Below are 21,858 nucleotides of genomic sequence, written 5' to 3' on the forward strand. Positions count from 1 at the left end.
TTCAAAACAACATTACAGGGAAGGTTTTGTTCAATAAGTGTCTTTCACCTGAATCATTTAATTGACAAAAGTAATCAGTCACATGGGTTAAAATCTTTTGGTTTTAAAAATGAAAGGAGTTTGCAGTGTACAACACATAGCTGTAGTCTGGGTGAGACATCCTACAGATCTATCGTCAGTGCAAAGGAGAAAAGTCACGAGGTCTGGTGTCTCTCCTGTATTGGACTCCTTATTCTCTATATTGCCATTAAACTTCCCCCTCAAAATGCATATTCTATCTTTCCCCTTTCCAGATTCATCAGTCAATTTACCAAACGTTGACAGAAAGGTCTTAGTAAAATAATAATGCTCATTGTTGGTATCTGAGTACAAACATTGTCTGATTTCTTCAGAATGGATTATTGGTTTGAAGAGCAGCAATGATGTGATGTACCTATTGTCCCAAAGGAGACAAATTTTAGTTTTAAGCATTGTGCAATGTTATTAATTTGATAGGAATACATCCCATTAACTTGTAAAACAGTGCAGGTGATAACACTGATTTTGGTGACAGCCATATTAACATGCTCTTTACTTTGTCCCATATATACCCAGTAACAGTAAACTTATAAATGGGGGAAAAGAGTCTATGCCAGTACTTGCAACCCAGATATACTGGACTGTGATTTAGAAGCCTTTCCCTGCTGCCTGGATACACGATGTTATTCTGGAAAATTACTTATAGAATTTCATGTCAGAATGTAATTGGATCCTGCTTTGTCAGTAGTTTCTCAGGGTAGATGGATCACGTGGCTCCTGAGCAACCAAGTGGAATGATTGAATAACATGGTTCACCACCGTTAGCCTTTTGGTGTCTCTATGTAACATGACTTTTTAAGGGCTCAAAAGACAAAGGCTGAATGGTTCAAAATTGTATCTGTTTATAGATCAGCAAATCTGTAAGTACCTCCTGGGTATGGGGAAGATCAACGTCTGGTAGTTTATGGATATAGCTGCTTCCACCATTAATCTTACACATTTATGTAAATATTACAAGAAATTTAGAGGCTCTCTTATGAAAACTTAAATTCCTCTTATGTTTGAGTTGTATTATTGTTGAATCTCTATCTTAAAAATGAATCCTGACTTTCAGCATGGGACAGTTCATGAATGCCTCCATCTAAATGAGAAACAGAGTGTGAGTGAATCCCACTGACACATTGACATCTTGCCACTTATCAAACATAAACTTATTTCTGATTTCTCACCCTTTACTCACCTTTACATAGTACATCTCTGGCTCTTCCCTTTCTTTCCTTCACTTTGCCACCTTTGTTATGCCCTAGATTTGTCCTATTATCACCAATTTCCTGTTTACCATCGGGTCTTAAATTTTGACATAAACACATGTATGTATGTTGGGCTCCGTCCAACTCCATTCCCATCCACATTTTGGCTCCCACTCTGAACCCAAACCCATTCTTTCACTGTGTGCTGTTCTCTTTCTCCGGTTTCCTTCTACCAACCTTATTGCTTCCTTTCTGTACTTTCAGGTATGTTGCTCCCCTCATTCCCTATCCATACCCAACCATTCAGACCCGGCAAACATTCTCCTCTTAGGTCACTGTGCTATTAGAGACGGAGTTCCAGCATTTCGATCCAGCAACACTGAAGAAAGAATAGTAAATTGTGATAATGATGCTGAGCGATTTCAAAGGGACCCTTGACCTGGCAGATGAATTTCAGTGCAGAGAAATGTGAGGTACTGCATTTTACAGCAGAAACATGGAGACAATCAGGCTCAATAGGATACCTTTGACAGGAGGACAGAAGCAGAGGGAATTCGGGGTTCATGTGCATGATTCTCTGAAGGTGGCCAGGTAAGCTGAAACAATTGTTAAGGCGGCCTATAGGATCCTTGGGTTTATAATTAGAGCGGAAAATGTGTTGCTGGAAAAGCGCAGCAGGTCAGGCAGCATCCAAGGAACAGGAGATTCGACGTTTCCTGGAAGGGCTTAAGCCCGAAACGTCAAATCTCCTGTTCCTTGGATGCTGCCTGACCTGCTGCGCTTTTCCAGCAACACATTTTCAGCTCTGATCTCCAGCATCTGCAGTCCTCACTTTCTCCTCCTTTATAATTAGAGGACTAGAATATAAAAGTAAGGAAGTGAGCTACACCTTTATAAATCATTGGTTAGACCACATTTGGAGTTTTGTGCTTAGTTCTGAGCACCTTATTTAAAGGAAGGATGTTAAAGCCCTGGGGAGAGTGCAGAGGAGATTTGCGAGATACCAACTATGAGGGATTTTAGATACAAGGAATGATTAGAAAAATTGGGCCTATACTCCTTGCAGAAGAGAAGATTAAAAGGTAACTTTATTAAGGTTTTCAACATTATTTTGAGGAGAAAGAAGGATGCGCTGTTTCCACTAGCTGGTACGACAGTAACTAGTGGTCACAACTAGTGGTCAGATTGTCAGCAAGAGAGCTAGGAGTGAGGTGAGGTGAAACGTCTTCACTCAGAGTTGTTAGGATTGGGAATATGCTGCCTGGGAAAGTAGTGAAGGTGGAATCACAGGAAGTTTCAAAGGAGAGCTGGATATATACTTGAAAGGGATATATTATAGGGCTCTGGAGACAGGGATAAAGGATGGGATGAGCTGGCTAGCTCTTACAGGAGCTGGTACAGACATGATGGGTCGAATATCTGTCCTGTAACATTCTATGAATCTATAAAAGCAGAGAAGACTGGGTTATTGAAATGGTTCAAATTACAGTTAGATAGCTGTTTGATGAACCATGGATCAAAAGCAATGGGAGGACAGACAAGAAAATGGAGTTGAAGCTACAACCAGATCAGCCACAACCTTATTAAACAGCGGAGTAAGCTCACAAAGAGCTGAATGACTACTCCCATCCCTAATCCTTAGGTCCTATGTTGTTCCTATCTATCTTAGTCAACATTTATCAGATATCCAGTGTCATTAAAGCTTCTCATTTTCACACTAGTTTGTGGGATCTTGCTATGCACAGATTGACTGCTACATTTCCTACATTTCACAGTGACTGTACCTCTAATGTGCTTCATTGCACATAAAGTGTTTAGGAGTGCTAGTGTTCTAAGAGGTGCCACAGAAATGCCAGTCTTACTTCACCTGCGTCAAGTTAAAAATCACACAACACCAGGTTATAGTCCAACAGGTTTATTTGAAAGCACTAGCTTTCTGAGCGCTGCTCCTTCATCAGGTGGTATGATGAAGAACCTGAAAGCCAGTGATTCCAATTAAACCTGTTGGACTATAACCTGGTGTTGTGTAATTTTTAACTTTGTCCACCCCAGTCCAACACTGGCACCTCCACATCACATTCACCCGCATTATGAGAGAATTATGATTTTGAACCACTGTCACCTTTCATCCACCATTCGCTCTCTAACACCAGGTCCAATCATTCAGGCACTGAATTTAACTTACGCCTCTGGTGCTCAATTTGCAGGTGTGCAGCAGTGAGGTAGAAATCTGCATCAGGCTGGAAGACGTCTTCAAAGAACCGCTGCCTGTCTCTGAATTTCATTGGTGGAGTGTGATCAGTGTCTAGCAGTCTTGGTGTGTGCTCTGTCTCAACTGGAAACAAAATAAGCATAAACTTGCACATTACATAAACCAGCGTGTATTCATAACAGTAACCATACAGTACAGAACCAGGAGCCTGTCCGATCACTCAGTCAATGTGAATATCCAAACTATAGAGAGATTCATCCACATGAAAATCTGCTGATCATGCTCTCATAATAATAAGATGGCATTGACACGGGAGTGATTTATAGGCAAGTAGTTTATATTAGCAAAACATACTGGTGACAGCATCTATACATATTTTATTTCAGGATGCATGAGGTGAATTAATGTTTACAAACACATGTTCTGAGAAAAGTGGGGGTGGGGTGTTTAAGTTAACATTCACAGAGTAGGGCATGAGTAAATGGTTACAAATTAGTTAGGGAAAAGGAAAGAGAGTTTAGGGAGTGGGAAGAATGCATTCATGTCTGGGGAGCGGGACAAGCAGAGGGTTAATGTTAACAGAACGGATAGTCTTCCCGGAGTAGATTATAGAATTACAGAATCAGAGAATGATTACATTGCCACTCAGCACATCATACCTGATCTGCTTCTGCTCCTAAATAATTCTGTTTCATGTTCTCATTTTTTATGATGACTGTGATTGATATGTGATAATGACCAGATAATTTGCTTTGTGATATTCATTAGGGGATAGATATTGACTAGGACTCAGGTGAGAACTGTCCTGTCCCTCTTCAAATGGTGCATCATCAGATCTTTGTAACTACCTTAACCAAAAGAAAACCCAAATACCACAGATGCTGGAAATCAGAAATGAAAAGAGAAATTGCTGAAGAAACTCAACAGGTCTGGCAGTATCTGCAGAGAGAAAGCAGAATTCCTCAGGCATTACTGGACCCGAAACATTAACTCTGCTTTCTCTGAACAGGTTTGTTCTTCTGAAAGGAAAAACAAGTCTGTTTCAATTCACAGCTTCCTGTCATAGCCAAGGCACTGGGTCAGGAGCAGCTGTCACTTGGAAAGAAGTCAAACATTTCCTGTGAAGCACAAGTTGTGTAGAGAAAACCATCCTCCTCCATGCACTCCAAATATATCTCAGCCATAGTCAGGGACGTGCTCGCCAGACCACCGTCATTCACCACCAGGTAGGATGCATTCCCTATATACTGCCCTGGTGTGGGATGTGAACCAAGACCTTGTGGTTTAGAGGGGTGAGCTGTACCCACTGAGCTATCCAGCTGTAGCACGGTGATGATTGGGTAAGATTAGATTACAGTGTGGAAACAGACCTTTCGGCCCAACAAGTCCACACTGACCCGCCGAAGCGCAACCCACCCAGACCCATTCCCCTACACTTACCCCTTCACCTAACACTGTGGGCAATTTAGCGTGGCCAATTCACCTCACCTGCACATTTTTGGACTGTGGGAGGAAACCGGAGCACCCGGAGGAAACCCACGCAGACACAAGGAGAATGTGCAAACTCCACACAGACAGTTGCCCAAGGCAGGAATTGAACCCGGGTCTCTGGCACTGTGAGGCAGCAGTGCTAACCACTGTGCCACCGTGCCAGCTCTCTGACTTGTGATATCCAGCCTTACTGGGGAATTCCTTGTGGATGATTATTCTATGTGGGCCAAGATCTTATGGTGCCCATATTGGCTCTTGGCTGGGTCCAGTGTACCCTTGCCAGCTGCTGTAGTGTGGACATAGTGCAGGGCACAATAAACATTTTCTCTGCCAGGGTTTCCCTCAGGATTAAGGAGTGTTTCCTATGGTCATGGGGTTGTGGCCTGTGTTATAGGCACTGAAACAGGAGGCGGGCCATCTGGAACTGTTCAGATTTGAGATGAGGTCGCATCGTGTTTGATTGACTTTGTATTTTTAAAATAATTCTTTTCACTTTAAAATGTTTGGTGCCAGTGGAATAAAGGATCAACAAACTGGAACCCTGGCGAGTTCAGTGTGCTTGTTCCTGCACCACATTATGAATGGGTGTGACTGAATTAACAAATGTTTGTTGTATTCAGTAATACATGGGTGAAACTAGATTTCCATAACCTTTAACCTCCACTGAAATATTGTCTGGAACAAGAGATAGGTTGTATGAGCTGTTACTGATCAAGCAGATGATGAGGCTGGTGAAATTGACAGTGCAACATTGCATTGAGGATTGAGGGAGTTCCTCAGCTCCTCAGCCTGTCTCTGGAGGACTGCTGAACGAATGACTCTCAAGCAGCAGGCTGTATATTCATAGAACGTAGAACATTACAGCGCAGCACAGGCCCTTTGGCCCTCGATGTTGTACCAACCTGTGAAACAAATCTGAAACCTATCTAACCTACACTATTTCATTCTCGGCCATATGCCTATCCAATAACATTTAAGTACCCTTACTACTGTTGCAGGCACTGCGTTACAAGCCCTCTGACTAAAGAAACTACCTCTGATATCTGACCTATACCTATCCTCCCTCAATTTAAAGCTATGTCCTCTCATGCTAGCCAGCACCATCCGAGGAGAAAGTCTCTCATTGTCCAACCTATATAACCGTCTGATTATCTTATATGCCTCAAATAAGTTACCTCTCGACCTTCTCTTAATAAAAACAGCCTCAAGTCCCTCAGCCTTTCTTCGTAAGACCTTCCCTCCATACCAGGCAGATCCTAATTAATCTCCTCTGAACTCTTTCCAAAGCTTCCACATCCTTCCTATAATGCAGTGGCCAGAACTGTATGCAATACTCCAAGTGAGGCTGCACCAGAGTTTTGCACAGCTCCGAAACTCAATCCCTCCACCAATAAAAGCGAACACACCGTATGCCTGCTTAACAACCCTATCAACCTGGGTGGCAACTTTCAAGGATCAACATACCTGGACACAGATCTCTCTGCTCATCTACACTACCAAGAATCTTACCGTTAGCCCAGTACTCTTTATTCCTGTTACTCCTTCCACAGCGAATCACCTCACACTTTTCCACATTAAACTCCATTTGCCATCTCTCAGCCCAGCTCTGCAACTTATCTATGTCCCTCTGTAACCTACAACATCCTTTGTCATTATCCACAACTCTACCAGCCTTATTGTAATCCGTAAATTTACTAACCCATCCTACCACACCCTCATCCATGTCATTTATAAAAATGACAAAACAGTGGACCCAAAACAGAACCTTGCGGTACACCACTAGTAACTGAACTCCAGGATGAACATTTCCCATCAACCACCACCCTCTGTCTTCTTTCAGCTAACCAATTTATGATCCAAATCGTTAAATCGCCCTCAATCCCATGCCTCTGTATTTTGTGCAATAGCCTACCGTGGGGAACCTTGTCAAATGCCTCACTGAAATCCATATACACCACATCAACCGTTTTACTCTCATCCACCTGTTTGGTCATCTTCTCAAAGAACACACTGAAGCATCACTTTGACAAATTTATGATTATCAGGCTGTCTTTTGGTCCCTATTAACAAACTTTAACTTGGTTCGGAGGAGTCCTTTTTTCACCATTACAAGGTATCCTCATGAAGAGAGTCTGGGCTTAATTCCACATTTGAGCAGGGTCATCTTAGTCTGGGTGCAACAGGAGCATTAGATCTGATCTTAGATAATCACCACACTTCATACAAAATAACCCAGTCTGTGTCTCTCTCCCTCTCATCAGATACCAGTCCTAAGGAGTGGTTGGTGACCATGAACTTCCACATTTATCTGTAGTTATATTTAGTAAGGGGCTGCTGATGCCTGTAGCAGGTTTGATTATCCGGAAACTCTTCTACATTTACCCCATGCCTTAGGCATATCAGAATGATTTGCAGATTGTCAATCAAAATGTTTAACCACACTGTGACAAAGGAACTAAGTCACTCATCTGTCATTCCAGCTGGGAAATAAGTGAATGTCAAAAGAAAAGAGCGAGTTATGTCTCCTGTAGCTGTGCTCCATGTGCTCACGTGGAGTCTGGGCACTTGGGTTGTGGTCCTGAAAGATGCCTCATGTTTATAAACGCATCTCATACGAACCATATTCAGGAAAGGAACTTGGTGAAGTGGGGCATGGGAATTATGGAGGATAACATGGTACAGCCTGACGAGGGGCTAAGTTAGGAGACTCTATCCAAACCATTTTTCTTTTCATTGGAAAAAGGTGAGAGTACCTCGTGCAAGTCAGCACAATGCGAAGGGATAGAAATCACAAGATATATGTGGGTGAAGAAGGCCATTCAATGCATCCAAGCCTCCTTTGACAGTATCTTCCAAATCCACAACATCTACTGTCTAACAAGACAAGGGCAGCAGATACAGCAACATCAACCTTTGCAATTACCTTTCAAACCACAAGTCCATCCTGATATGGAGCTATATCACATTCCTTCACTGTTTCTGGGTCAAAATCCTGGAAGTATCTTCCTAAAAGCACTGTTGGTGTACTCTGGGTATGATTTAGAATCCATCATTAGGAATGGTGTGTATTTTAATTACACAACACCAACCACCTAAAAGCTAATGCTTCCAAACAAACCTGGTGTTGTGTGATTTTTCAACTTTGTCCACCCCAGTCCAACACCAGCACCTCCAAGTTGTGTATTTTGATGATATAGTCACACTTGTTAAGGATGACTATCCTGGTTGTGTTTACTAATAAGCGCATCCCAGGTGGTCTTGAGGCTTCACAATGCAATTCATATTGCAGGTGAAAATTGGATAGGTCATTCAAAATCCTGTAAAAATTAATCATCTAGGCATGATTCAAGACTCTATATTTAACTGTCAGTCATCATTATCCAGTATATTTACAAATCAGAAACCACAGGTCCACCTCAATCAGTACTCTCTAATTGCACAATATAAATGTTGTTTTCCCTTTACTTCGATGTTCTTGCAAATTGTTTTGAGAGCAAAAGCAAAAGCATTGACTAGGCGTGCCTTTCTTCAGCAATACTTAAAAAGGTTAGAGAATGTGAAGTCAGGGACAGGTGGCAGAATGGATTTCTAGCTGGCTTCAGGACAGAAAGCAGAGAGTGGGAGTAAGGGATAGTTATTCAGAAAATCAGAGCAGGGTCAAAGGTAGTTCATACTTTACATTAACGACTTGGACTTTGGAATCAAAAACTTCAAGGTGACACCAAATTGGAAAGCATGAGATAGTTACTACTGAAGAAGTTTGCAACAACTTACAGGATGACATTAATAAATTACAGAATGGGCAAATAATTGGCAAATTAATTTCAACATAGGTAAATGCTTTAGGTTGGAAAAATAGGGATGCCATTTGTAATTTTGAAGATGCAAGTTTGAGTTGGGTAGAGGAACAGAGGGAACATGGACAAATACATTAATCACTAAAGGTTACACCACAGGTTCACAACAAACCAAGCATTTGGCTTTATTTCAAAAGGAATAGAATTAAAATGTAGGGAATGTAAACTAAACATGTATTGAAACTTGCTTAGACTGCACCTTGTTGACTGTGCAAAGTGCTGCTTGCCATATTATAAAAAGGAAATAAAGTCATTGGAGAGGGTGCAGGGAAGATTTATAACTGTGATACAAAAAAGGATAAACATATCAGTAAAGGATTGCCAGGCTGGATCTCTGCTCTGTTGAAAATGGCAAAGGGATGATCTAATGGAGAACATTATGAAAGGTTTTGATCAAGTGGATATAGGGGGATTGTTTCCTCTTTGGGAAATAAATGGCTGGAGGCATAAGTATAAGATAGTCATCAAGAAATCCAGTCAGGAATTCGAAAGGAGCTTCTTTCCTCAGAGAGTGGTGAGAATATGGAATTTACTATCATTGGGAATAGGGCAAGCGAATAATATTGATATCTTTATTGAGAAACCTGATAAACATATGAGGGAGAATAGAGATTGAGGAGAGCATAAACATAACTGTTTGGGCTGAATGGCCTGTTTCTGTGTCATATATCCTGTAATTGGCTGTCTTTTCTCCTATCCTCAATTATGAGGTCTGGCCATGGACATGCATTGATTGGTCCAGGCTTACAGGCGAAGTATTGCAGTGGTTTGTCATTGTTTTCACCAGGATGGTTGACTAGGAGTCTCTCCCACTCTTCCCACCTTCCATCAGGTGTATTGGAAGGATTTACAGGCTGATAATCTACCTGTCCGTTAACATTACACCAGAATCTGGTTTCCAGCATCTGCAGTCACTGCTTTTACCTCGTTAACATTACAATGTGCCTTCCATCGCGAACAAACCCGGACTCACACCATTGAGAAAGTCTACAGTCTTAAAACTTGTCTTTAAACATTTAGACTAAATGTAATGCTGAATTATAGGACACATTTACTGCACTAAAAAAATTGACAGGCAGGAAGGCTCAGAAAAAGGGAGGAACCTCAAGAAATGCAGAAGATAGGGACATCTGTGCTCACCAAGTGATAACAGGATGCCCTAAGGCAATTAAGAACATTTGCCTTAGCATTGGTGAATCAGTGTGAACAGGACACCAAGTGATAACATTCACAGTCATTCCCTTGTGAAATTAATGACAGTGTTTGATTCTGACCCTGAAACAAAACTTGGTACTATCAAAAGCCTTGTAATTGATGGTCAGATCCTGCCAATTATAATGGATTCTTATTACCCTTTGCAAATGGGGCAGACACAGAAAGAAATGCAGGGGGTGATGGATTCTCAGGGGAACGTAGCATGAACAGCCAAGTTTCTGGTATTGAGACTGGCTCTAATGCAATGAAGGGTACGTCGGCTTCCAAGAGATCATTTGTGTTAGGGGATTCTGTCGTCTGAGGTACAGACAGACATTTCTGTGGCCAGCAGAGAAAAAGCAGAATGGTATGTCGTTTCCCTGGTGCCAGGATCAAGGATGTCTCAGAGAGAGTGCAGAATGTTCTCACAATGGACAATAGGTGCAGGAGTGGGCCATTCTGCCCTTCGAGCCTGCACCACCATTCAATATGATCATGGCTGATCATCCTTAATCAGTATCCTGTTCCTGCCTTATCTCCATAACCCTTGATTCCACAATCCTTGGAGCTCTATCCAACTCTTTCTTAAATGAATCCAGAGACTGGGCCTCCACTCCCCTCTGGGGCAGAGCATTCCACACAGCCACCACTCTCTGGGTGAAGAAGTTTCTCCTCATCTCTGTCCTAAATGGTCTACCCCATATTTTTAAGTTGTGTCCTCTGGTTCGGCACTCACCCATCAGCGGAAACATGTTTCCTGCCTCCAGAGTGTCCAATCCTTTAATAATCTTATATGTCTCAATCAGATCCCCTCTCAATCTTCTAAACTCAAGGGTATACAAGCCCAGTTGCTCCAATCTTTCAGTGTAAGGTAATCCCGCCATTCCAGGAATTGACCTCGTGAACCTACGCTGCACTCCCTCAATAGCCAGAATGTCTTTCCTCAAATTTGGAGACCAGAACTGCACACAGTACTCCAGATGTAGTCTCACCAGGGCCCTGTACAACTACAGAAGAACCTCTTTGCTTCTATATTCAATCCCTCTTGATATGAAGGCCATCATGCTATTAGCCTTCTTCACTACCTGCTGTACCTGCATGCTTACCTTCATTGATTGGTGTACAAGAACACCCAGATCTCTCTGTACTGTCCCTTTACCTAAATTGATTCCATTTCGGTAGTAATCTGCCTTCCTGTTCTTGCCACCAAAGTGGATAACCAAAAACCACGGGGGAAGAGGGGCCAGCAAGAGGTCATTGTCCACATTGGACCCAATGGCATTGGAAGGGAAAAGGTTGAGACTCTGAAGGGAGATTAGAGAGAGTTAGGCAGAAATTTAAAAAGGAGGTCCTCAAGGGTAGTAATATCTGGATTACTCCCAGTGTTACGAGCTAGTGAGGGCAGGAATAGGAGGATAGAGCAGATGAATGCATGGCTGAGGAGCTGGTGTATGGGAGAAGGATTCACATTTTTGGATCATTGGAATTTCTTTTGGGGTAAAAGTGACCTGTACAAGAAGGAAGGATTGCACCTAAATTGGAAGGGGACTAATATACTGGCAGGGAGATTTGCTAGAACTGCTTGGGAGGATTTAAACTAGTAAGGTGGGTGGTGAGACCCAGGGGGATAGTGAGGAAAGAGATCGATCTGAGACGGGTACAACTGAGAACAGAAGTGAGTCAAACAGTCAGGGCAGGCAGGGACAAGGTAGGACTAATAAATTAAACTGCATTTATTTCAATGCAAGGGGCCTAAAAGGGAAGGCAGATGAACTCAGGGCATGGTCAGGAACATGGGTCTGGGATATCATAGCAATGATGGAAACATGGCTCAGGGATGGGCAGGACTGGCAGCTTAATGTTCCAGGATACAAATGCTGCAGGAAGGATAGAAAGGGAGGCAAGGGGTGGGGGGGGGGGGGGGGGGGGAGAAAGGATGGCATTTTTGATAAGGGATAGCATTATAGCTGTGCTGAGGGAGGATTTTCCCAGAAATACATCCAGGGAAGGTATTTGGGTGGAACTGAGAAGTAAGAAAGGGATGATCACCTCATTGGGATTGTATCATAGACCCCCCCCAATAGTCAGAGGGAAATTGAGAAACAAACTTGTAAGGAGATCTCAGCTATTTGTAAGAATAATAGAGTAGTTATGGTAGGGGATTTTAACTTTCCAAACATAGACTGGAACTGCCATAGTGTTAAAGGCTTAGATGGAGTGGAATTTCTTAAGTATGTACAAGACAATTTTCTGATTCAGTATGTGGATGTACCTACTAGAGAAGGTGCAAACCTTGACCTACTCTTGGGAAATAAGGCAGGGCAGGTGACTGAGGTGTCAGTGGGGGAGCACTTTGGGGCCAGCGACTGTAATTCTATTTGTTTTAAATTAGTGATGGAAAAGGATGGACCAGATCTAAAAGTTGAAGTCCTAAATTGGAGAAAGGCCAATTTTGAAGGTATTAGGCAAGAACTTTCGAAAGCCGATTGGAGGCAGATGTTCGCAGGTAAAGGGACGGCTAGAAAATGGGAAGCCACGAGAATCCAGAGAAAGTACATTCCTGTCAGGGTGAAAGGGAAGGCTGGTAGGTATAGGGAATGCTGGATGACGAAAGAAATTGAGGGTTTGGTTAAGAAAAAGGAGGAAGCATATGTTAGGTATAGACAGGATAGATCGAGTGAATCTTTAAAAGAGTATAAAGAAAGTAGGAGTATACTTAAGAGAGAAATCAGGAGGGCAAAATGGGGACAAGAGATAGCTTTGGCAAATAGAATCAAGGAGAATCCAAAAGGGTTTTTACAAATGTATTAAGGACAAAAGGGTAACTAGGGAGAGAATAAGGCCCCTCAAAGATCAGCAAGGTGGCCTTTGTGTGGAGCCATAGAAAATGGGGGAGATACTAAATGAATATTTAACATCAGTATTTACTGTGGAAAAGGATATGGAAGATATAAACTGTAGGTAAATAGATGGTGACATCTTGCAAAATGTCATGATTACAGAGGAAAAAGTGCTGGATGTCTTGAAATGGGTAAAGGTGGATAAATCCCCAGGACCTGATCAGGTGTACCCGAGAACTCTGTGGGAAGCTAGAGAAGTGATTGCTGGGCCTCTTGCTGAGATATTTATATTATCGATAGTCACAGGTGAGGTGCCGGAAGACTGGAGGTTGGCAAACGTGGTGCCACTGTTTAAGAAGGGTGGTAAAGCCAGGGAACTATAGACTGGTGAGCCTGACTTCGGTGGTGGGCAAGTTGTTGAAGGGAATCCTGAGGGACAGGATGTACATGTATTTGGAAAGGCAAGGACTGATTCGGGATAGTCAACATGGCTTTGTGCGTGGGAAATCATGTCTCACAAACTTGATTGAGTCTTTTGAAGAAGTAACAAAGAAGATTGATGAGGGCAGAGCAGTAGATGTGATCTATATATACTTCAGTAAGGCGTTTGACAAGGTTCCCCATGGGAGACTGATTAGCAAGGTTGGATCTCACGAAATACAGAGAGAACTAGCCATTTGGATACAGAACTGGCTCAAAGGTCGAAGAAGAGGGTGGTGGTGGAGGGTTGTTTTTCAGACTGGAGGCCTGTGACCAGTGGAGTGCCACAAGGATCGGTGCTGGGTCCTCTACTTTTTGTCATTTACATAAATGATTTGGATGAGATCATAAGAGGTACAATTAGTAAGTTTGCAGATGACACCAAAATTGGAGGTGTAGTGGACAGTGAAGAGGGTTACCTCAGGTTACAACAGGATCTTGATCAGATGGGCCAATGGGCTGAGAAGTGGCAGATGGGAGTTTAATTTAGATAAATGTAAGGTGCTGCACTTTGGGAAAGCAAATCTTAGCAGGACTTATACACTTAATGGTAAGGTCCTAGGGAGTGTTGCTGAACAACGAGACCTTGGAGTGCAGGTTCAGAGCTTCTTGAAAGTGGAGTCGCAGGTAGATAGGATAGTGAAGAAGGCGTTTGGTATGCTTTCCTTTATTGGTCAGAGTATTGAGTGCAGGAGTTGGGAGGTCATGTTGCGGCCCTACAGGACATTGGTTAGACCACTGTTGGAATATTGCGTGCAATATCGGATAGATGTTGTGAAACTTGAAAGGTTCAGAAAAGATTTACAAGGATGTTGCCAGGGTTGGAAGATCTGAGCTACAGGGAGAGGCTGAACAGGCTGTTTTCCCTGGAGCATGGGAGGCTGAGGGGTGATCTTATAGAGGTTTACAAAATTATGAGGGGCATGGATAGGGTAAATAGACATGTCTTTTCCCTGGGGTCGGGGAGTCCAGAACTAGAGGGCATAGGTTTAGGGTGAGAGGGGAAAGATAGAAAAGAGACCGAAGGGGCAACTTTTCACAGAGGGTGGTACGGGCATGGAATGAGCTGCTAGAGGATGTGGTGGAGGCTGGTACAATTACAACATTTAAGAAGCATTTGGATGGGTATATGAATAGGAAGGGTTTGGTGGGATATGGGCCGGATGCTGGCAGGTGGGACTAGATTGGGTTGGGATATCTGGTCGGCATGGATGGGTTAGACCAAAGGGTCTGTTTCCATGCTGTATATCTCTATGACTCAAAACATTTTTGCTGTTACAAAACCCTGACTTGTGAGTTCAAAAGGACACGAGAGAGACAGAGACCATTTTAGTGCTGAGTCTGTTGAAGCCAGTGGAAAATTAACTCAAGTGCTTATCTGCTTTGGTTTGATTTTAATTCCATTTTTTGAGACTTTATGATGATATTGAGTACCCGTTACTGGTTATTAAATACAAACACTGTAAAAGGTAATATTGATGAAGCTTTAACTTACTTGCTGTTCTTGCAGACAACTCTACAAGCCTTACAGACTGCCCCACTGTCAATTCTAACTAGTCAGATCTTATAGCTTATTTGAATTTGAATCACAGCCCTGAAAAGAAAGTATGTTTTATTCAAAGACTAATGAATCAGTTTAAATGCAACCTTATGGTAACATCTCAGGTATAGAGTGACTCAGTGCTTAAAAAGCAGGACTCTGCTCCTAGCTTAGAAATTATTCTAGACCTTATATTGATGAGATTCTGACACAATGTGTTGGGAAGCCATTTTATGGTCAAAAGTTTGCCCTTCTTGCTAAGAAGCCATTTTGTAAAACAATTGTATTTGACATGTGAGCTATGCAAGGTTACCTTATGAACTTGGAGAAAATGAGGTCTGCAGATGCTAGAGATCAGAGCTGAAAATGTGTTGCTGGAAAAGCGCAGCAGGTCAGGCAGCATCCAAGGAGCAGGAGAGTCGACATTTCGGGCATAAACCCTTCCTCAGGAATCCTGAAGGGCTCATGCCCGACGTACCTTATGAACGCTCCAATTAGCTCGGACTGGTACCTCTTTATGATAGGAGTTTATCTCACCAGCAGGCACCTCACTCAGCTGGGTATGTTTTTCCCACCTGATGAATGGCTTATGGCCTGTGGGAGTGATTAGTCAAGTGTACATAAACCTGTCAATTAACTTTTCTTCCTTATGAATTATTGTCTTTCACTGTTAATATTCCCAATTCCTTTGTCTCCGCCACATCTGCTCCCAGGAGGACCAGTTCCAATACCGAACAATCCAGATGTCCTCCTTCAAAGACCGCAATTTCCCCCCAGACGTGGTTGACGATGCTCTCCACCGCATCTCCTCCGCCCTTGAGCCCCGCCCTTCCAATCGCCACCAGGACAGAACCCCACTGGTCCTCACTACCATCCCACCAACCTCCACATACATCGTATCATCCGTCGTCATTTCCGCCACCTCCAAACGGACCCCACCACCAGGGATATATTTCCCTCCCCTCCCCTATCAGCGTTCTGGAAAGACCACTCCCTCCGTGACTCCTGCATCAGGTCCACACCCCCCACCAACCCAACCTCCACTCCCGGCACCTTCCCCTGCAACCGCAGGAAATACAAAACTTGCGCCAACACCTCCCCTCTTACTTCCCTTCCACATCCGCCACAAATTCACCTGCACCTCCACACACATCATTTACTGCATCCGCTGCACCGATGTAGCCTCCTCTATATTGGGGAGACGTTCCGCAAGTAGGCGGCCTGTTTCAGAGAACACTTCTGGGACACCCGGACCAACCAACCCAACCACCCCGTGGCTCAACACTTCAACTCCCCCTCCCACTCCACCAAGGACATGCAGATCCTTGGGCTCCTCCATCGCCAGACCATAATAACATGACGGCCAGAGGAAGAGCGCCTCATCTTCCGCCTGGGAACCCTCCAACCACAAGGGATGAACTCAGATTTCTCCAGTTTCCTCATTTCCCCTCCCCCCACCTTGTCTTAGTCCCTACCCTCGAACTCAGCACCACCTTCCTAACCTGCAATCTCCTTCCTGACCTCTCCGCCCCCACCTCCACTCCGGCCTATCACCCTCACCTTGACCTCCTTCCACTTATCGCATTTCCAATGCCCCTCCCCCAAGTCCCTCCTCCCTACCTTTTATCTTAGCCTGCTTGGCACACTTTCCTCATTCCTGAAGAAGGGCTGATGCCCGAAACTTCGAATCTCCTGTTCCTTGGATGCTGCCTGACCTGCTGCACTTTTCCAGCAACACATTTTCAGCTCTGATCTCCAGCATCTGCAGTCCTCACTTTCTCCTTTCACTGTTAACTGTCTAAGAACATGCAATGTTTTTGTAAACTTTTGTATAAAGTAAGCCACTTTGTAGCAGTACATGGGAGTAGCTTGCTGGGGCACTTGAAGAGCTGGTACCATACTCTCCTAGGTTATTAGAACCTAGTCAGTTTAGCTGAGAGTTATCAGTGTTATGTTGTAACAGTGAAGCTATTGGTAAATGAAGGGGATGACTAAAATTAAACTAATCTGTCTGTAAGAGGGTTTTTATTCCAGACTTCCAAAGAGTACGATCGCCGGGACGAACCAGGAGAGAGGCTTTATAGGTCTGAGTCCATAAGGGATTCCCTGGGTCATCTCAAATCTGTACTTTTAGATTAGATTAGATTACTTACAGTGTGGAAACAGGCCCTTCGGCCCAACAAGCCCACACCGACCCGCCGAAGCGAAACCCACCCATACCCCTACCCTTACATTTGCCCCTTACCTAACACTACGGACAATTTAGCACAGCCAATTCACCTGACCTGCACATCTTTGGACTGAGGGAGGAAACCGGAGCACCCGGAGGAAACCCACGCAGACACGGGGAGAACGTGCAAACTCCACACAGTCAGTCGCCTGAGGTGGGAATTGAACCTGGGTCTCTGGCGCTGTGAGGCAGTAGTCCTAACCACTGTGCCACTGTGCCACCGTGTACTTTAACACCCTGAGCTTCTAGTGTCAATATAGGGCCTGCATCACAAGGCATTCTACCTATTTTAAGTGACCTCATGTGATCTATGAGCTGGATGTTCTTCTCAGACGCTGGCTTTTCACCTGGACAAGTACAAATACTTGTTAGTGAATGTTTATGACATAACAAGATCTCATGCTGGTGTAGTGTCCCTCAGACTAGGGTTGAGATACTAAAACTAAAATATATAGCACTCTTTAGAGGGTTCCCGTTTTTCATAGAGACGGTTTCTCTGCCCTGAGGAAATTTTGCTGTTTCACCCATATTCTAAAAGATGACAATTCCCCACATCTTTCCACCCATAATGTAATTAAGTTCAGTCCAAATCTCATTCTCATTTTCAAAGAGAAGGCTGGTTTCCGATACCATGAGACCGTAAGACATAGAAACAGAACTAGGCCATTCTGCCCATTGATTCTGTTCTGTCATTCAATGAGATCATGGCTGCCTTTTCCCATAACTCTTGATTCCCTTAGTAACCTGTCTGTCTCACAGAACAGTACAGCACAAGAACAGGTCCTTCTGCTCACCAATACCACAGCAACACAAGATGCCTTTCTAAGCTAAAAACCTTTTGCCTCTACACTCTCCATAGCCCTCTATTCCCTGCCTATTCACATATCTGTCTCAGCTTTGAATATACATAATGACCCAGCCTCAACATCCCTGTGTGGTAAAGAATTCCACAGATTCACTACCGTCAGAGAGAAGAAATTCCTCCTCATCTCAGTCTTAAATCGACAACCCCTTACTCTGGGATGATGCCCCCTGGTCTTAGACGTTTCCACAAGGGGAACAACCTTGCTGCATCTACCCCATTAAACCCTACCAGAATCTTGTATATTATGTGGGGAGCATTAGATTATCCAGCAGGAGTTATATCCCTTTAGACCCACAGTGTTTGGTCAGCTCCCAATCCTCAGTGATTGTCCAAACCATTAATGTGCATTGACAGTGCGCTGGTACGTTGTACAGTGATGAGGTGTTGACGTGCCAGTATATATGCAATATTGTTAGTGTGTTGTGGTGCTTTCTTAATTCTTTCATGCAATGTCACTGGCAACATGAACATTTATAGGTCATTCCTAATTGCCTTTGAGAAGGTGATAGTAAGGAGCCTTTCTGAACCACTGAGGTTTATCTAGTGAAATAATGAATAGGAATGAAACATTATGGAGACAGATTGCAGAACTCTGTGGTATAGAGGGATTTGGCTGCCCTGGTACATGAATCACATAAAATTAATGTGCAGATACATCAAATATTTAGGAAAGCAGATCGAATGTTATTGTTTACTGCATAAGAGATTAAGTATAAATAGGAAAGCTCTGCTATTTTTTACAGGGCATTGGTGAGACTACATCTGGAATATTGTGTACAGCTTTGGTCTTCTTAATTAAGAAAGGATATACTCGCAATAGAAGCAGTTCAGTGAATATTCATTCAACTGATGGGGTCCTGTATCCACTGGAGTTTAGAATCATAGAATCCCTACAGCCCATCTAGTCCACATCTACCCTATCCCTGTAACTCTACATTTCCATGGCTAATCTGGACACTATGGGCAATTTTCCATAACCAATCCACCTGACCTGCACATCTTTGGACTGTGAGAAGAAACCAGAGCACCCAGAGAAAACTCATACAGACACGGGGAGAACGTACAATCTCCACACAGGCAGTCACCCAAGGCTGGAATCGAATCCAGGTCGCTGGCATCAGGAAGCCACACTGTTAACCATTCAGCCAACATGCTGCCCTAAGAATAATACATTGCAATCATATCTGTAATATCCCAAGAGGACTCGACAGGGTGGATGCTGAAAGAATGTTTTCTGTAGTACAAAGACTAGATCTAGAGAATACAGTTTAAACATTACAGGTTGGCTCATTTAAGATGGAGATGAAGAGAAATTTTTGTTTTGGGACTTGTGAACCTTGGGAACTCTCCTCCCCAGAGAGCAGTGGAGTATTTTTAAGGCAAAGAGGTTAGTATCTTGATAACCAAGGGAGTCCAAGGACATTAGGATTAGTCAGGAATGTGGAATTGAGGCCACAAACAAATTGGCTGTAATCTTATTGAATGGCCGACCAGACTTTAGAGGCTGAATAACCTCCTAATTCCTCTGTATGTGTTGCTGTATTTGGTCTTGTTACTGAAATATGTTGTGATGACAATACAGTCTGTACAAACACTGTATCAAAGTCCCAGCAGACACACCCATCCACATTACTGCTTTACTTTGGGAATCTGGAGTTCTAATCTGGAGCTGCAGTCAGGTATGGTTGTTCCAAAAATACGGAAGAATGGAAAAATTACGGCACATCAGTGGATACCTTGGTCATGTTGTCTGTATCAACAGAAGAAGGAACAGCTCTTAACCTGCACGTTCCAGCATCTTGAGTGCACCCATCAGTATTATTAAAATGCAATGAGAATTTCTGCATTCACCACTCTTTCTGACACCACCTAGGTGAAGATTTACTCCTTAACTTCTCACTAATCCTAACAGCAATACCACACCCCACCCCCGTTATTGACCTGTCTGCTAATGTAAATAGGCCCTTCCAACCTACTCAATCCAGACCCAATGTTGTGTTATATTCCCACAGCTCTCCCTGTTTCAAAGAAAACAATCACAGTACTTCATCATTGCTAAACATCGCCAGTGCTGACAACATCTTCATAAATCTCCTCTACTCCCTCACACCCAGTCTGTAATGTGATGATGGTCATAGTTAAGTTCAATAACTGGGTCAGGCCCAAAAGCACCGCTCTGCAGTTAGTATGCAAAGGTGTGGATAATTGTGGGATACAGCCATCAAAATACTGGCTCAAATAATCATATAATGACAAAAACGTGTAGCTACTGGGCTTTATTATTAATTGAGAGACTAATCCTGTATATGCCTCCTTTGAGTTATTGATAATCTGTTCTGTGTTTTGAGATTTGGAAACTTCTTGATTCAGAAGCGAGGAATGTGGTTGAGCTCATTGTTTATTTTTCTGGGCTGTCTGGAATTGGACAGAATGTACGCAGAGTGCCAAACATGGGCAGGAGTAGCAGCCAGTGAGAGAGCTGTGGGGATTCACTCTCCATTCTGCTACATGTTACGATTCAGAACCTGCTTCACCCTCCCGCCTGGGTTGGAGGTTTGCTGCTGGTCTCCTCTAGGAGTACTGGACCTGTATCAGGCACCTGTGGGTCTGTCTGTGAGTGAGTGGTGTGCCGTGTTTGTGGAGGTGCAGTTTAATTGACTTTATTACTTATTACTATTTAAATCTCCCAAAGTTGAATCATATTGGCACTGGGCCAATCAGGTGGTATTCTGTGACACAGCATGACTAAACCCTAACAGGCTTCCTGAAGCAACAGTTCATTTCTCCTCCTCAGGCAGTCCCTCTAGAACAAGGAAGACTTTCTTCCACTGTGGAGTTGTGGATCTGAAGTGACTAACTAACTAGTCCGATTCTGGATCGCCACACCCTGCCCCATGTTGGAGCAGCAGGTTTGTTTGAAGAGGCGGGTGGATTGGCTGTTTCTTCAGGCTGTTAACCCTCTCTGCTCTGAGCTCTTTACCTCCTCTTGGGCCCATCAGAGATACTCAAGATATTTAATACCTTTGCAGGTGATTCTTCTCTGAACAATCTTGAACAAGACAATCCCATGACTTGCTGAAGATGTTACAGATGACTTACCTTTCATAAAGCTGAAAATGTGTTGCTGGAAAAGCACAGCAGGTCAGGCAGCATCCAAGGAACAGGAGATTCGACGTTTCGGGCATAAGCCCTTCTTCAGGAATCCTTGTAGAGGGAGGAAGAGAGCTTCTTCAAGGAAGGCATCCTTGCAAGAGGATTCGCAGTAGGTTAAAATCTTCGAGGAGAAAGTGAGGACTTCCTGAAGAAGGGCTTATGCCAGAAACGTCGATTCTCCTGTTCCTTGGATGCTGCCTGACCTGCTGCGCTTTTCCAGCAACACATTTTCAGCTCTGATCTCCAGCATCTGCAGTCCTCACTTTTACCTTTCATAAACCCAAGGTCAGAAGTCAGACGACACCAGGTTATAATCCCCCAGTTTTATTCGAAATCACAAACGTTCTGACCACTGCTCCATGGTCAGGTTGAGTGAAGAGAAGCACATAGGCACAGATTTTATAGGCTGAACAATAAATCTGTGCAGACGATCAAAAGTGTCAGACTGTGAGAGTAAAGTGTCAAACAGCAAGTCAAGGGATGACTTATAATGTGATTAATTGAGGCAGATAGATAATTATAAAAAATTAAAAATAAGGTGGTGCTGGAAACAAACAAAATGGCTGGAATAACATGATAGGTCTGAGAGTTGCATGCTGAGGGTCTAACCAAAGTAACAAGTAATCCCAAAACTGTGCAAACTAATTAAGGTAAAGTGATCATAACAAGTTATCAAGGTTTAACTAAATCTTCCCACAGCTCTCCCTGTTTCAAAGAAAACAACCCCA

At 43.3% G+C, this 21,858-nt stretch overlaps 1 protein-coding gene across 1 annotated transcript in view; it reads right to left on the reverse strand.

Annotated features, from left to right (window-relative positions):
• Positions 1-21,858, reverse strand: part of LOC132822689 (dysbindin-like) — a 42,740-nt gene that overhangs the window by 2,416 nt on the left and 18,466 nt on the right. The window contains exon 2 of the mRNA XM_060835942.1: positions 3,454-3,603. Coding sequence (XP_060691925.1) covers positions 3,454-3,603 — 150 coding nt within the window. The remainder of the gene's footprint in view (positions 1-3,453; positions 3,604-21,858) is intronic.

Source organism: Hemiscyllium ocellatum, chromosome 15 (genome assembly GCF_020745735.1).
Source record: "Hemiscyllium ocellatum isolate sHemOce1 chromosome 15, sHemOce1.pat.X.cur, whole genome shotgun sequence".
Lineage (NCBI taxonomy): Eukaryota > Metazoa > Chordata > Chondrichthyes > Orectolobiformes > Hemiscylliidae > Hemiscyllium > Hemiscyllium ocellatum.